At 40.9% G+C, this 17,500-nt stretch overlaps 1 protein-coding gene across 2 annotated transcripts; it reads right to left on the bottom strand.

Annotated features, from left to right (window-relative positions):
* Positions 1-1,304: 1,304 nt before the first annotated feature.
* Positions 1,305-13,241, bottom strand: LOC123518422. 2 transcript variants are annotated; one of them, XM_045279240.1, is made up of 4 exons: positions 13,157-13,241; positions 4,675-4,764; positions 3,846-4,143; positions 1,305-3,631 (listed from the first exon to the last, which is right to left on the bottom strand). In XM_045279240.1, the coding sequence occupies exons 2-4, from the start codon at positions 4,762-4,764 to the stop codon at positions 3,390-3,392; spliced, it is 630 nt and encodes a 209-aa protein (XP_045135175.1). In that variant the 5' UTR covers positions 13,157-13,241; the 3' UTR covers positions 1,305-3,389. The 2 variants fall into 2 exon arrangements, with proteins under 2 accessions (XP_045135175.1, XP_045135176.1); XM_045279241.1 differs by having other exon boundaries at positions 3,846-4,140.
* Between the last annotated feature and the right edge of the window lie 4,259 nt (positions 13,242-17,500).

The raw sequence follows: 17,500 nt of genomic DNA, 5'->3' as shown, positions 1-17,500 counted from the left end.
ACAGACACAGACACAGTAATCATGTTAAGTGCCAAGCCAATAGGAAGTTTAAAAAGATTATTAGACAGTTTTATGGATAAGCATGAAAGGTAGAAATAGATTGGGTTCTCTGATACTACTTCTTACATATATTCTGGTTTAGAAATTGTATTCGGTAAGTTTTTCTTTCGTCAGGAGTGATCGTTTAGTAATCAGATCAATTATACGTGCATTGCTGTGAAGCTCATGGAGGGAACTGATGGTTATAAGGCAGGCCGGGGTGGGGGGGCTAAGGCAAGGAGGTTCAGCAGAAAAGATTCAGAGTTCATGATTGTGACTTAAGTTGTTAGTAGCAGAGCTGGTAATGAAGTTGACTTTAGTTCTCAAAAAAAAAATAAATAGTAATAATTGTCTGCCGTGAGAGCGTGTGTGTGTGTGTGTGTGTGTGTGTGTGTGTGTGTGTGTGTGTGTGTGTGTGTGTCTATCTGTTTCAGTGACGGATTTACGTAGGCTTAAGATGAGCCTATTGGAAGTCACTCACTACGATAACTATTTACACAGAGGACCAACGTGACGAGGTCTTTCGGAGCAGGTTTGGAATTTAAGAAGGTTACTCGACTTGTGGCTGTCAATGTACTGTACCAGTATGTAGGAATGAGCAGAGGAGAGGATCACAATATATCACCTTACTCAATTTATTTACACGATGAGTGATTAAACGCAATGAATTCCTATGCAAGCCTTATGTGATTGGTCAGGCGTAGAAAACATGGCGAGCTTCTTACTGAGAGGCACTTAGAGCATGAAGACGAATAGAGAGCGAACATCTAAGCACTAATTGTTGTCATGAGAGGCGATAGCGTAAATACAGCAAGTGGCAGGTAAGGCATCAAGGTAGAGTGGTGAGTTGATTCTACTGAGAGGTGAATGGAGATGTAAAGATACGAGTATATGAGAGTAGCAGGTGAGTGGAATAAACTCAATAATGAGGTTGTTAGTGCTGAGTCACTGGGCAGCTTTTAAAAAGGTAAGACAAATCGATGAATGGGAATGATAAGAACACAGGAATGTAAAAAATCACAAGTTAGCCCTTCTGTAAGTAAAACTTGTTTGTTATAGATAGAAATAGAAAAAAATGTATAATATTTACAAGGATTACCACGTGTTTATCTGATTGCTTCCTTAATTTTATCTTATTTTTATGTTTTCATGTGTGAAAATCTGTTAGAGGAGTAAGATGGGGGTATGAGAATGGTAGAGGTTGTGTAGGCGAAGGTGAAATGGACAGGGATTCTTAGATTAAATAGGATGAAAATACAAATAAGTCATATTGTTTGGGGAAATAATTTATTACTTACAAAGAATAAATAAATGGTAATAAATAACATCACTCCGCCAGCGGAGAGCTTAATCCTTATAACATAAACAACTGCACTTAATACTCTAAACTTATAAAGACCAATGGAACAATTCACCTAAAAGAGAAATAATAACTGATAACTTCAATCTTCTCGCAAATCAAGAAAAAAAGAAGCTGAACAAGAAAAATTAACTTAAGCTAAAGGAGACAAGAGGGAGAAGATGAAGGAGCCAAAAAAAGACAAGTTTAAATTCTTTTTTTTTAAATAGATTGATAACTTCAGTTTTCTCTCAAATCAAGGAAAAGGAAGCTGAACAAGTTACCAGCGAAGCTTCGACCAAAGTGAACCTGAAGGGCATTGGATTGAGAGGATCATGATTTAGCAGGAGGCGGAAGGTGAGGGAGGCGAGGCGAGGTGAAGGGGAAGAAAGAAGGGAAGGAAGGTGAAGATGAAGGAGGAAGATTAAGGTGAAGGTGAATGTCAGAATGAAGATGAAGAGGAAGAGGAAAAGAAAGGAAAGAGGAAGGAAATAGACAGACAGACAGACAGAAATGGATAGAGATGGAATGAAGTTACATAGATCCTTCATAGGGAGGTGGCATCTAAAAATATTATTGGCTGCAGATCTGTGAGAAAATATGGCGTGCAACACTAGAATACTGGGAAGATTATGTATTATTATTCACAGTTGCCTCGGGTAGTGACGTTATAAGGTCCAGAGAACATTGTCTACAAACGAAACTGAAATTAACATGTGAGTTAATTGGATAGTTCAGTAATTCTCGTAGGAAAAGCCTTTGGAACGGCTCAGAAATATACAAACTCTGACTCAAATAATAGAAAAGAAATCATAACTATACAGGAAACAATTTAAGTGAAAGATTGCTATATGTTAATTGGCAAAAAGAAAACGACGGATGTAAAAGATGAAAGGGTAAGTCACTAATACTACAATTTCAAAAAGTTCCCAGAATATGACATCACTATCAGGAGGCAACTGTTTATCATGCATGTGTTGAGAGTGTGTCCGGTCAGAGAGTAGTACGTGGGGATAGTTCCTGGATAGTTGTCCCTGAGCTCCTTTGGTCCGCGTCATCTGTTAGTCTTAGTCAATCTGTCGTGGCGTCAGTTAGTCAGGAGGACACAAGGAATATGGTACGGAGGCGTGGCATCAGCCTAAAAGACCTCAAACTTAATACAATTGGCAGTCTCTGAGTTACTATGGCATTGATGGGAGGAGCTTCTTACGTCATGTAAAGAGAAGAACTCAAGGTGAATGAATGATGGAGAAAGGAAGAAAATGCATGGCGGTATCCCTTAACACTCCCTGGGACGCAGGTAGCACGTCAGGGTGGGCGGGACTGAGATCGTCGTGGGTTATGACAAGAGGGACGACGTGTGGTGAGGTCAGGTGAGTGTGGTGGGAAGGTGTGTGCTCATCTTCCTCGTTATTGAAGCATTCAAGCACAGGCTTAGAGGATTTCTGACTGGGGAACCTCTGTAGCGGAGGAAGTAAGGCTAATGCCTGGATGGGTGGGTGGGTGGATGGGTGTCACTCGTCTGTCGTCAGTCGTAGTATAGTCGTCACAAGTTGTGGTCCGTCAGCAAATGAGCCGCTGCAGTGTGGACCGATCAGAAGTCGTCGCGAGATGTGATGAGTCGTCCCTCGGATGTTTCCTCGTATCCTGAGTAGTGTGCAGTCAGGGCGTGTGTGTCTTGAAGTCGTATCTACATAATGTTTATTGACCAGAATATTTTTTAGGAAGTCTCGGGCTGTCGCACTCGAGACAGTGGGCGTCACCCTCGCCGCCTCCTTGAACTTGGCGAGGGTTTGCGTGAACGTTTTGTCAGCGTCAAAGTGGAGCTGGGGGAAGCTCTCCTTTCTTCTTGTGTCAGTCCTGAGTCGTCATTCTGTCGTGCTGTGAGAACAGGTTTTGTGTGCTTACCTCTTTGAGAAGCGACTTCGATCGCTTCAAGATCCTGAAATGAGTTGACAGTCTTCCTCCGTGTTGCCTCCAGCTGGTAGCCGCACCCTGTCGCTGCTTCACCTTATTTCGTCTCCGTCTCCGTCTCCGTCTCCATTTCACCGTACTTCTCAATGGCGTCAAAGACCATCTGGGTGAACACCTGGAACGTGGAAGGTGATTCCATGCCTCTTCCCTCTTCAGTGGACCTCCTGTGGTAGCCGGAGTCATAGGACTGATAGGTGGAGTGTCCCGCAGGGTAGGCAGCGTAGTGGTACACGTCCCCGGTGCCAGTGTCTCCGTAATAGGTGAGTTTCTTCACGTGGTCTGCGAACATGGGAGAACATGTTATAGTAAGAAAGCAAATCAATTACTTCTTTTTATGACAGACTTTTACGAAAGAGGCAACTCAGGAAATGAAAACCAGAGGTAAAGAAACATAACTAATCAAGAAATGATTAAGAGTGAGATTCCACACATCCAATACTCCATGTCACAAGCAGTATACACACAGACCGACCTCACTCAAGCTACTACTCACAGAGGAGGATGCCGAGGATGACCAGGATGGCGATGTTCACGCCGAGGATGGGCAGCGCGAACATGCCGAAGGACAGGCCGCTGCCCTTGGAGAGAAGGGAGCTGGCGATGGTTGACATTCCCATTAATGAAGACAGGTCCACGCTGTCAAGGGAAGTTGTTGACCCATGGGTGCCATAGCCGCCGGTGCCATGGCTGCTGTGGCTGCCGTGGCTGTCGATGCTGTACGTTGCCACTTTGCCGCAGGTGGTGCATAAGCGACCTTCTGCGGCGTCTTCTTCAGGTTCGGCAGTGATCTGCTTGAGAGATTTGGTTCACTCTTTTCATCTTTGTCATTCAATGTTCCTACAATTTTGGCTGTGATATTCACTCTTCCACAATCATCTGGACCTGTTCTGGTTTCTCCTAAAGCTAACAAAATTAGTATTATACAACTCTTACGTATGATTTCTTAAGGTAACACTGACAAAAAAGAGGAAATTAAGTAATCCAAATTTTTTGTCAAGTAAAGTTATTGAATGTTAATCAAGTAAAATAATAGGTGTGTTTATCGTTAAAACTAGTCCAAGAATCAATACACTGACAGATAATGCAAGAGGCAATCTGGCCAGAAGTTGCAAAAGAAGACATAAAAAAAGTCCCACTGAGGTGTTAGTCCATAAAAGAAAGATTTAAAAAGATCATTCAAGACTGGATGTGAAGCGAGAGGAAGATGAGACAGTGAAAGAAGACGAAAAATCAGTACCTTGAAATCTCCCTCTAGGAAGGATTCAGTATCAAGAACACTAAGAATACAGAAGACAGTGAAACATTAGACAAGACAAGCGAACCTCATTGCCGTAGTCAACGCCTTGGTCAGCCCAGGAGGAGCCGATGAGCAGCGCAGACGAGAGGCACAACAGCAGCGGCAGCCAAGACATCTGGAATGCGCCTCGTGTTAGCCACTCCTCGAGAACCGGTTGTTTTCCTGTTATATTTTTTCCCCTCGACGTGTGTTCGTATATGTCTTAACGAAGCGTGGCATTATATCCTCCTTGGGTAGGCACGGGTTAGGTTTAAATCAATTCTTGTTTAGAGAGAGAGAGAGAGAGAGAGAGAGAGATCAACAAGAAAGATATGGATAAACACATCATAATTCCAATATAAAAACTCAAGGAATGAAAGCAAAAACAGTAATAGAAGAAGGACGTAGCAGATGACTTGAAGAGGACAAAAGAGACTGAAGAATTAGGATTGACAGATAAATTGCTCCGTAATCTGAAACGCTTTGCTCTCTCACCATCACTGCTTTTCAAAGACTCCAGTCGAAGATTCTCGTGTTTTTCTTTAAATTTCTATAGTTCTGGTGATAGATTGGCAAGATTTATAGTTTATTAAAAAGAGAAACTATCTTGAAAATCCTGCTAGTTGTCTCTGTGGCCTCGGAAAACTGTCGTAGTGAAAGGGAAGGCGTTTCTGAGTATGGGGGAGAGATAAGCAAGGAGAGGATCTGTGTAGAGTTGAGGATACTTAGGTAATAACATAAAGAGTAGAATATGAAGAGAGAATATAGTGAGGAATAAAAAAAGGTGTTTCTCAGTTATGGAATGAAAAGAAAACAGAGCAAGTGACACGAACAAATAGCTGACTTTACCACTATGCTTTACAAATTACACTTTAAGAAGAGCGGTGAACTTTTACACGAGAGATGAGTGACACTGAATGACGGAGGAAGGACGGACGTGAGATAAGGAATGGAAGGAGTGAGGGAGGGGAGAAAGAGCGAGAAAGAGACAAAGATAGCGCTATTGTTAAGAAGACAATTGAATATGTGTGTATGTGTGTGTAGAGAGAGAGAGAGAGAGAGAGAGATAAGCTGATACCGCCACGTACTATTGTGCAAAGGAAGATTTCAAGCAAGGAAGTAGGAGAAGACAAGAACAGAAAGACAAGTGATCAGATTCGGGGAGATTAAAATGCGCGCAGGGAGGAAAGGGAGGTAAGGAGGCGGATGGGAGATTATTGTGGAACCGTCACGAAATCCTCCTCCTCTTCCTCTTCTCCTTCTCTTCATCTCCTCTTTCTCCTCCTCCTCTTCCATATATTTCCTCTATAGTCTTTTCTCTAATACTTGATATTAATGAAGAGTCATGAAATTAAGGAACCTAGCAAAAATATGAGACTTTTCTGCTCGTATTCCTTTAAAATCCTTGGTAATTCTCCTCCTCCTCCTCTTCCTCCTCCTCCTCCTCCTCATCCTCCTTCTCCTCCTCCTCATCCTCCTTCTTATAATCCTCCTCCTCCTCCTCCTCCTCCTCCTCCTCCTCCTCCTCTTCCTCCTCCTCCTCCTCCTCCTCCTGACATAAGAAACTGGGCAGACAAGACCAGTCTATTTAAATGCCACTCCTATATCGCTGCCGCCCTTCAAAAAACAGGAGTGTAAAAATGAAACTAATTGCTTCGCTCACCAGTCACGTCATAGAGTAAAAAACAAGGGGTATTTTTTATTCCATTGTTTTACTTCCATTACAAGGTAGCAACTTTTATCTTCCGTACTAACTTGTAGGTTATATGAATAGCATGATTTGTTGTTCTATAACACACACAAACACACACACACACACACACACACACACACACACACACACACACACACACACACACACACACACACACAGAGAGAGAGAGAGAGAGAGAGAGTGTTTGTATCTGTATGTGCGCGCGCGCGTGTGTGTGTGTGTGTGTGTGTGTGTGTGTGTGTGTGTGTGTGTGTGTGTGTGTGTGTGTGTGTGTGTGTCCTGTCACCATTGCATCTTAACCAACACCGCCCCACACACCCCTGGCGACGAGTTTCCTTAGTGGGCGGTTATCCGAGGCGTAATCTGCGCTGACACACGAGACAAATGAAACCTTGGCACACTAGATGACAAACGCAACACTGCCTAGCGCCTGGGACTCACCGCGACCCACAAAACATCCCAGACAATATTGTGTGTCTTGCTCTCAACGTCACCTCATAAATCTTCTTACCAGTCGTCTCATAAAATATCTTGTTGTCAATTAGTAAACTTACAGACGGGGAAACGCTTATGAACGTTTTTTTTTTTTTCTATACTAGTGTTTCTCAGTCCACACCTTCACTAGCTGGTCCCCGCGGCTAACTGGAGTGACTGTAAATCTCAACATGACTTTTACGTAAATCTTCACAACATTCCGCTGTCTCTAGTTACCGTCTAAGGTCTTGGCATGATTCTGCGATGCTCTCAAGGAGTCAAGAATTCTAGTCAAGTTTCTCATCAACAAATTGTTGTTTAACCTTCAGCATTCCTCGGTGAATTTTGTTAACTAGTGTGTTTTTCCTCTTTTTATTAGATTCAACATGTCTTTTTTTATTATTATTCCTTGTGCTAAGATCTTCATTATGTCCACCAACCTCGTGTCTAATAAAGTTTTATCACTGTTTTGCTTATCATTTTATATTTCAAAGATTTTTTTCTCTTGCTTCTTAACCTGTTGAGTACCATAACACATTTCCATATTCAATCTGCTTATTATTTGGTGATTTTATACAGATTCAGAAACTTATGTGGGTGATTAGAATAGTGAAGACTGGCCATTAATCTTCCTACCTCCATAGACCCTTCCTAATGTCAATAAAATGGTCTAATCGTACACAAAACTCAAGGTCAAATTATGTCGTAGTATTGAAGGAGTTAAATGGTTTAATGTTAACTAGCATTTTCTTTTTTCTTTTACTGGATTCTGCATTTTTTTCTTGTGGTAAAATCATGATTATATTTGTTACTCTCACCTCTAATAATCTTTTTTTTTAAGTTTTACCATACTTTTCCTTTTTGAAGTGTTTTCTTTCTTGTTACAAAGGACTTACCTCCAGTGCAAGTTGTTGTCTCTTTATCTTTATGTGATTTTTTTCTTGTCCGTTTATACATTTTTTTTCCTCCTTTCCTTTTTTGGGATGTTGATTATAGTGTTGTCAGATCGTATAAGTGTCACAAGCTTTTCCTTCTTCATCGTCTTCTTCCTCTTCTTCTTGTTCTTCTTGTTCTTGTTCTTCTTGTTCTTCTTGTTCTTCTTGTTCTTGTTCTTGTTCTTGTTCTTGTTCGTCTTCTTCTTCTTCTTCTTCTTCTTTTTCTTCTTTTTCTACACTTACTACTCCTTCTTCTTCTTCTTCTTCTTCTTCTTCTTCTTCTTCTTCTTCTTCTTCTTCTTCTTCTTCTTCTTCTTCTTCTTCTTCTTCTTCTTCTTCTTCTTCTTCTTCTTCTTCTTCTTCTTCTTCTTCTTCTTCTTCTTCTTCTTCTTCTTCTTCTTCTTCTTCTTCTTCTTCTTCTTCTTCTTCTTCTTCTTCTTCTTCTTCTTCTTCTTCTTCTTCTTCTTCTTCTTCTTCTTCTTCTTCTTCTTCTTCTTCTTCTTCTTCTTCTTCTTCTTCTTCTTCTTCTTCTTCTTCTTCTTCTTCTTCTTCTTCTTCTTCTTCTTCTTCTTCTTCTTCTTCTTCTTCTTCTTCTTCTTCTTCTTCTTCTTCTTCTTCTTCTTCTTCTTCTTCTTCTTCTTCTTCTTCTTCTTCTTCTTCTTCTTCTTCTTCTTCTTCTTCTTCTTCTTCTTCTTCTTCTTCTTCTTCTTCTTCTTCTTCTTCTTCTTCTTCTTCTTCTTCTTCTGTTTTTTCTTCATTTCACCGTCCAAATCTTTCTGTTATCATCCAAGCTATTTAATTTTTCCCCTAGAACAATTCTTATTCAACTAACCATGCAGCCTTTTATTACCGTCAAAGTCCTCTCTCCACCTTTCTCCCCTGTAATGCCTTTCTTTCCTGCCTTCTGAAATGCCCAATTAGAGTGATTCAGCCGCTAACCGCAAAGACAAATACGGAAATGGAAAATAGACATCAATTTCGACGAAAATATTCAAGTAATCTTAAGTTTTATGAACCATTTGGACTCTAAAGGAAGCAATAAAGAAAGTCATTATGGTAAAAAAGTTTTGAGTAAGTGTGAGGTGATGTTTCTTGATAATGATGATGATGGAGGTGGTGGTGGTGGTGACGGTGTTGGTAATGAGAGAGAGAGAGAGAGAGAGAGAGAGAGAGAGAGAGAGAGAGAGAGAATTTCCTATTTAGTTTTCCTGATCAGCTTTCCTCCTAAATTTCTCTTCTCCATTTTCTTTTTTCTACTCCTAAAGCGTTTGTCAAGAAATTTTTTTTTACTTCGGTGACTTAGAGTAAATTCCTTTCCTTCATCAATAAGCTCAGTATATTTCCTTGAACTTTTCCAATCTTTTTAGTGAATCTTTAAAGAATATAAGGATAAATTTTCCATTGATGCATAAAAATTTTACGAACTAAATTGTCTTAGAAGATTTAAGTACACTAGGAAGTCAGTCGGTCTCAAAAAGTCAGTGTAGATTCTCTTATGTGACACAAAGACCGCCATTACTAGGAACTAAACTGAGTACTGACTAAGATGATTCAAGCGAAGTCGGAAGGATGTAATCAGCAACCAAACAACCAATGAACTTCTTAACCAGTATATACTAATTATCTATGGTGACTCGAGTGAAGTGCAATATTGACGATCAAAGAGTTAATTTAGCAGTGCGTGGCGAGAATCAAGGATGAGAGACAGAGGGAGAGAGAGGTTCAGTGCACGAGGAGGCCGAGGCGGAGGCGGCGTCTGGCCAATGCATTCAAGCAGCTAACACCAAAATCATATGTCAGGAAACTTTACAGGTGGCCTCGCCCTTATAGAGACTCGCTTTAGAGAGAGAGAGAGAGAGTGTGTGTGTGTATGTGTGTGTATGTGTGTGTGTGTGTGTGTGTGTGTGTGTGTGTGTGTGTGTGTGTGTGTGTGTGTGTGTGTGTGTGTGTGTGTGTGTGTGTGTGTGTGTGTGTGTGTGTGTGTGTGTCTATGTATCAATCAGACAGATAGACAGATAAAGACAGACAGAGACAGACAGGCAGAGACAGAAACATCACGCAGGAGAGAAAGCCTTCATGCTAATTTGCTTCTAGTCTCCTTGTAAGTAAATATTACCCACCTAACCACATGTAAAGAATATAAGAACGTCAATCAATAAGAAAAATATACAGATAATAAACTAATCGATGCATTCACTGTGGTATCGAGGCTGGGCGTGGCAAGGCGTGGCGAGGGTGGGCGAGGCTGGGTGAGGTGGCAAGGAGAAGGGGAGGGTACAACGGGACACAGTGAAGAGAAACTGAGGTAGGAAGAGATGAGATATGAGAGAAAGAGAGAAGACAAGACGATATAGAAAATTATACTGGTGAGGAGAGGTGAGTGGAAAGAGGTGAGGAAGAAGAGTATGAACTGAGATAGTGAGAGATAAGATGGAATATAGGAAGGAAGGAATGAGGTGTTAGGAGAAAGTAAGGAATTTGTTCAAGTATAAAAGGAATGATATACCAGAAAGAAATTAATAAGATTGGATGTAGAAAAGAAGCGATGAGGCATAACAAGGGAAGAAGTTAAATTTAAGAAAAAAAGTAGAAAAAAAAACACGACAGGGCAAAAGAACATAAAAAAAAATGACAAAAACTAAGGAAAGCCACAAGATTCCAGCAGGTCTACACGTAAAAAAATAGATAAATAAGTAAAAAAGAAGACAGGTGCCTCTAACCACATTTCATTTCTTTCCATAAACAAATCTCGCCATGTACCTTTTCAAAAACTGCCTATTGACACTAACAACAATTAAAACATCTGAAATGGACCACAAAAAATAAACACTGCAATAAGAAACCGATTACGTAAATCTGAGTTTCGAGAAGGTAGAGTAAATCAGGCGAGAAGAATCCAAGTTGACATTACACAACCCGTAAAACTTAACCACAAAAAGGCGAGGTAGGACGGAAGAAGGTGGCTTGGCAAGATAGCATGGTTTTAATGAGCAAAATAAGGATGTCTCTCGGTCTGAGTGTCAACTGAGAAATTGTTTGTTGGTAAATTGTCTTTCTTATCGCTGGTTAATCTGGGTCACGCTATTTGCTAGACTAGGTGGAGGAGGAGGAGGAGGAGGAGGACGGGAGGAGGGAATGAAGAGAGGGAAGGAAGCAAAGAAACGGATGGTGGGAATAAATGTAGTAATCAATTAAACGTATGTGGGTGTAATATAAAAGGACTAAATGAAGAGAAGAGAAAAAGGAGGAGGAAGATAAGAGAAGACTAGGTGGAGAAGGAAGAGGAGAAAGGGAGGAAGGAATGAAGAGAGGGAAGGAAGCATGTGGGGTGTCATATGAAAGGGATAAATGAAGATAAGAGATGAAAGAGGAGAGAGATAAAAAGAAGAGCAATTATAACTAGAAAAACAGCAAGAACAAACGGAACAAGAAAAGAGTGTGGGAAGAGGGAGAAAGAAAATTAGGAAGAAGAGAAGAAAGCAAAAAAAAAGGAAGAGAAGAGATAAGGAGGGACATTCCTGCCACTACCATTTTTCTCCTCAAGCTAAATAGATAATAGAGGGTCGTTGTTGTTGCTATGATACTTCTTTTACTACTACTATTACTAATTACTACTCTCTCTCTCTCTCTCTCTCTCTCTCTCTCTCTCTCTCTCTCTCTCTCTCTCTCTCTCTCTCTCTCTCTCTCTCTCTCTCTCTCTCTCTCTCTCTCTCTCTCTCTCTCTCTCTCTCTCTCTCTCTCTCTCTCTCTCTCTCTCTCTCTCTCTCTCTCTCTCTCTCTCTCTCTCTCTCTCTCTCTCTTGCACACACACACACTACTATGTAAAGCCACTACCATGCCATATTCTTCAGTGTATTTGTTTGTTTGTTTTTTTGTTGAATTTAGCGAGTTTGTGGAAGGTAAAATTTCTTATGGAGCAACCTTTTTCTGGTCAGCTTTTCTTTGTATACCTTGAATGGAATAAAAAGCAGAAAAGGTAACATCCAAAGATAAAATTAGAGAGAATGATGCACGATGAGTCTATGTTGTATGGTGACAGAAAATGAGAATTGTTACGATAATTTATAATTTGATAATGACGAACGTGTAGGGCGATATTATATTATTTCCCCTTGTTTTATGTTAACGCCAGCGAGTGATGACTGTCAGACAAGCTAAGAGGCCTTAAACATCTTGGAACATTACTTCTGGGACTGACACGCGCTGAAAACTTAAAAAACAATAGTGAATTTCATGTAGAGTAAAAGGAAGACCAAGGCTGAAGAATACTGCAAGCCAAATAATGCAACTAGCGGAAGACAGAATAATGATTAACGACACTGGAGACACGAAATGGAAAACAAAAGAAAGGCCTCTTATGAAAGCTTGAATAGTCTTTTCTGAAACACTGATTTTTGCATGAACATTCGCTGGAAAACTGAAGTATAGTGCGTGAGTAGAGCTTCAGATACGAACACTTGCACTAAGATCATTTTTAAACACCGCACTTTGTATGCACGCTGGAAAATTGAAGCAGAGCACATGATTGGAAAAGAAGATAACTTCCTATATGAAGAATTAAGAAGACCGTGAGTACTTTCCTGTAACTCTTATATTTATAGACACCAGAAAACTTGAGCATACTGGAAAACTAGAAAAGAAGAATTAAGAAGTTGTAGAAAATTCCTGAAACACTCTTTACTGTACAGACACTGAAAAACTTTAGTATACTGTAGTCACCTAATGCATCAGTGGAATAAAGGGCTTCTGATTATAATGAAAACTCGAAGGACTCAGTAATTTTTGCACTTTTAAACTTAGAACACTCAATCAAACCAAAGCAGATCCTCAGTTTACATTCTAATTTTCCTACATTAAGTAATTAGAATCTACAGTGTGTGTGTGTGTGTGTGTGTGTGTGTGTGTGTGTGTGTGTGTGTGTGTGTGTGTGTGTGTGTGTGTGTGTGTGTGTGTGTGTGTGTGTGTGTGTGTGTGTGTGTGTGTGTGTGTGTGTGTGTGTGTGTGTGTGTGTGTGTGTGTGTTGATTTACTTATAAAATAGATATTAATGTTTAACCCCTTCAATACTGTGACACATTTTTACCTTCAGATTCGTGTAAAATAAGACCATTTTCTTAACATTTGGAAGAGTTTATGGAGGTCACAAGATTAATAGCAACAGTCTTCACTATTTTAATCCCCCTAACAAAAGTTTCTGAAGCTGTATAAAATCACTGAATAATAACCGGAATGAATATGGAAAAGCATCATGGCAGTCGAGGGATTAAGTACCACTAGAACAAACCTCTTCGCTTTTTGTCTTAATTTTGACGTATTTCGACCACGACTCTTACATTATACGCCCTATTCTCTTATGTATGTGAACGTATGAGTGGATGTGTGATAGCCGCCACTGATGATACTCACGGTGGTCACACACACAAGGAGAGGCGGAGGCACGAGAGAGGTGTGGTCGTGACGAGGAAGCAGCGCGATGTCTGGAACCTTGAGACTCCAGCACCTCTTTTATAGGAAGCTGCGGCACAGCACGGTCCAGTGACGCCCACCGCAGGCTAAACTGGGTCTCTCTCTCTCTCTCTCTCTCTCTCTCTCTCTCTCTCTCTCTCTCTCTCTCTCTCTCTCTCTCTCTCTCTCTCTCTCTCTCTCTCTCTCTCTCTCTCTCTCTCTCTCTCTCTCTCTCTCTCTCTCTCTCTCTCTCTCTCTCTCTCTCTCTCTCTCTCTCTCTCTCTCTCTCTCTCTCTCTCTCTCTCTCTCTCTCTCTCTCTCTCTCTCTCTCTCTCTCTCTCTCTCTCTCTCTCTCTCTCTCTCTCTCTCTCTCTCTCTCTCTCTCTCTCTCTCTCTCTCTCTCTCTCTCTCTCTCTCTCTCTCTCTCTCTCTCTCTCTCTCTCTCTCTCTCTCTCTCTCTCTCTCTCTCTCTCTCTCTCTCTCTCTCTCTCTCTCTCTCTCTCTCTCTCTCTCTCTCTCTCTCTCTCTCTCTCTCTCTCTCTCTCTCTCTCTCTCTCTCTCTCTCTCTCTCTCTCTCTCTCTCTCTCTCTCTCTCTCTCTCTCTCTCTCTCTCTCTCTCTCTCTCTCTCTCTCTCTCTCTCTCTCTCTCTCTCTCTCTCTCTCTCTCTCTCTCTCTCTCTCTCTCTCTCTCTCTCTCTCTCTCTCTCTCTCTCTCTCTCTCTCTCTCTCTCTCTCTCTCTCTCTCTCTCTCTCTCTCTCTCTCTCTCTCTCTCTCTCTCTCTCTCTCTCTCTCTCTCTCTCTCTCTCTCTCTCTCTCTCTCTCTCTCTCTCTCTCTCTCTCTCTCTCTCTCTCTCTCTCTCTCTCTCTCTCTCTCTCTCTCTCTCTCTCTCTCTCTCTCTCTCTCTCTCTCTCTCTCTCTCTCTCTCTCTCTCTCTCTCTCTCTCTCTCTCTCTCTCTCTCTCTCTCTCTCTCTCTCTCTCTCTCTCTCTCTCTCTCTCTCTCTCTCTCTCTCTCTCTCTCTCTCTCTCTCTCTCTCTCTCTCTCTCTCTCTCTCTCTCTCTCTCTCTCTCTCTCTCTCTCTCTCTCTCTCTCTCTCTCTCTCTCTCTCTCTCTCTCTCTCTCTCTCTCTCTCTCTCTCTCTCTCTCTCTCTCTCTCTCTCTCTCTCTCTCTCTCTCTCTCTCTCTCTCTCTCTCTCTCTCTCTCTCTCTCTCTCTCTCTCTCTCTCTCTCTCTCTCTCTCTCTCTCTCTCTCTCTCTCTCTCTCTCTCTCTCTCTCTCTCTCTCTCTCTCTCTCTCTCTCTCTCTCTCTCTCTCTCTCTCTCTCTCTCTCTCTCTCTCTCTCTCTCTCTCTCTCTCTCTCTCTCTCTCTCTCTCTCTCTCTCTCTCTCTCTCTCTCTCTCTCTCTCTCTCTCTCTCTCTCTCTCTCTCTGTGAAAATGGAAAGGTAAAGGAGACAGAAGAGAAGAACAAGAGAAGGAAGAAAATAAGTAGTAGGTAATTATGATAATGGTATCAGTATAGAATGATTTTTCTGGACTTTTTTGGGGTCTTTTTTTTTTTTTTCTTCTTTTTATCCTTCATTGGAAGTGACCTGAACCAGTTGGGTACAATGTATGGAACAGGCTACTAGTGGTGGTGGTGGTGGTGGTGGTGGTGGTGGTGGTGGTGGTGGTGGTTGTGATTGTGTTGGTGGTGGTGATGTTGAGTGTCTTATTTTTCTTTTTTTGATTTTTGAGGTGGTGGAAAGGAAAGAGAGCAGAGAGGGAAGGGTAGGTGTGTGTGTGTGTGTGTGTGTGTGTGTGTGTGTGTGTGTGTGTGTGTGTGTGTGTGTGTGTCCGTGTGTCTGTGTGTGCATTTTGGAAGGTTACGAGCTAAAGGAAGGTGTTTGATGATGTTGCTTTTCTTCTTGTTATTGTTACTATCTTTATTTTTTAATCTGATTCTAGTTCCATCTTCCAATTCCTCTTAACATTTTCTTTTTCCTCTTCCTCCTCGTCCTCCTCCTCTTCCTCCTCCTCCTTTTCAACTTCCTACTTATATATTATACACCTAACTCTACATGTAATATTAACAAGACCAGTATTTTTAACCATTACACTGATCATTATTCAAAACAGTAATGTGCCACGTAGTACAAGACTGCAGTATCATTTAGTATCATCCCTTCACTTAAGCCATGATACACTTATGTAGAGGGAATTATATACATGGTCGTGATACTGTACTTTGAAGCTTTCTTCTCCCATAAGAACTAGTTTGAAGAAGCAACAGGTATCATTAGTCGGGTTCTTCGGCGTGTTTTTTTTTTTTTAGCATCAAATGAGCTGGAATCCTTGCCAGACTACATCTGGAGTTAGGGAAATACTGGGTTGAGCTACTCACTTGCACTACAGCCTGTTGAAAGTACGTGGAGTTATAGACAGGTAGTGTTTGTGGATATGGTGTCTGGGTGGCACATATGGTCCTACTGGTGCTGTTGGTGTTGGTGTTGGTGGTGGTGGTGGTGGTCTCCTCAGGGGTGTTGCTTTATAGTAATGATGAGTTGCACTTCGTCTTCCTTTTTCCATTTTTTTCTGACGAATTCGCTTACTCATGTTCTTTAGAAGGCGTTTGGTATGTCTCAAAACTTTCTTCCTCTGAGCTTTCTTCTTTATCATATTGTCTCTCTCCGTGTCTTTCTTTTTTCTTTCTCTTCCTTCTCGCGTCTTCATTCTTCCTTTTCCTCCTCCTGCTCCTATTTCTTTTTCTCCTCCTCCTCCTCTTCCTTCTTCTCCTCCTCCTCCTCCTCCTCCTCCTCCTTCTCTCCTTCTCCTCCTCCTCCTCTTTCTGTATACCTCCTCAGGGAAGTATGCTAGCCCTAAATGCCTTTTTTTTCCTTCGTGTGTCTTTTTGTAACCATCTTCACCTCTTACTTCCGTCCTCTTTACTTTCTTCATAACTTGCTTCCTCCCTTCTTCAATTAGTCTACTCTCTCTCTCTCTCTCTCTCTCTCTCTCTCTCTCTCTCTCTCTCTCTCTCTCTCTCTCTCTCTCTCTCTCTCTCTCTCTCTCTCTCTCTCTCTCTCTCTCTCTCTCTCTCTCTCTCTCTCTCTCTCTCTCTCTCTCTCTCTCTCTCTCTCTCTCTCTCTCTCTCTCTCTCTCTCTCTCTCTCTCTCTCTCTCTCTGATAGAATAGCAGAAAATCAATAATATATGAAGAAGACACGTTAGATTATATAGGTACTCTTATTTTTTGCTTTACGTGTGTGTGTGTGTGTGTGTGTGTGTGTGTGTGTGTGTGTGTGTGTGTGTATGACCTGGAAATTTAAGAGACAACGCCTCAGCAAGTCTAAGAAGGAAGAGCTCTCCCAGACAAAGCGAAAGTTACAAAAACACGTCGGAGATATGATGTGCTATTATTCATTAACCATGCATTAGACGAATATGCAGACAGGAGATCGGTCTTCGTATAGTTAATGTGTGTGTTATGAGATACAGGTGGAGGTACACTAATAAAAATTTCTATACAAATCTACAGTAAAATTTGATAAAAGAATAGCATCAGTAGAAATGAGAGAAGTACAATTTTCAAGATATTTGTCCCTTTCTTTCGACTGACTGTTGATCTGTAAGGGGACTTGCAATCAAATGCAGGTTTCTTTTTATTTTTTGTTGCCCTTGGCCGGTTTCCCCTCTTGCATAAAAAAAAGAGATGGATGGATATTATAAAAAGATGCAAATAGAAAGGTAAGAATAAAAGAGAAATTATTGAAAACTTGATTGAAATAGATTTATGAATCACAACATGTATAAAGTAAGGGAAATGTTATTATTAGTCACAGGTGTCATACAACAAATATTTAATTAAATGTAGGACAGATCGATCTATGTATGGCTATTAAGAAATGTGAAAGGAGATAAAGGGATAAAAGAGACATTATTAAAACTATAGTGAAATGGAAACATAAATGATAATACAAGTAGATATAAAATAATAATTATCATGTCAAACTATTAAAGAATTCATGATCTGTAGCAATTAATGGATATGAACATGTACATAAACTGAATTATATCTAATCTTAACCTTTTCAGCACCATGACACGTTTCCACATTTATTCTGCTTACTATTTGGCCATTTTATACACCTTCAGATACTTACGTTGGGATTAGAATAGTGAAGACTCTGGCCATTAATCTTCAGACCTCCATACCGCTTTCTTTAATCAAATAAAATCGTCCAACCATACCCAAAACTCATGGTAAAAATGCTTCTCAGTACTGAAGGGATTAATAGATGGTTGGATCGAAATATGAATCTGATAAA

Source organism: Portunus trituberculatus, chromosome 43, assembly GCF_017591435.1.
Source record: "Portunus trituberculatus isolate SZX2019 chromosome 43, ASM1759143v1, whole genome shotgun sequence".
Classification (NCBI taxonomy): Eukaryota; Metazoa; Arthropoda; class Malacostraca; order Decapoda; family Portunidae; genus Portunus; species Portunus trituberculatus.
This window is presented reverse-complemented; position numbering and strand designations above follow the sequence as displayed.

Coding starts and splice junctions, on each gene's coding strand:
- LOC123518422 (XM_045279240.1), bottom strand. CDS start 4,764: ATGTCTTGGCTGCCGCTGCTGTTGTGCCTCTCGTCTGCGCTGCTCATC. Junction 4,144..4,674: donor GCGTTGACTACGGCAATGAG/GTTCGCTTGTCT, acceptor AAATCTCTCAAG/CAGATCACTGCCGAACCTGA. Junction 3,632..3,845: donor CATCCTCGGCATCCTCCTCT/GTGAGTAGTAGC, acceptor CCATGTTCGCAG/ACCACGTGAAGAAACTCACC.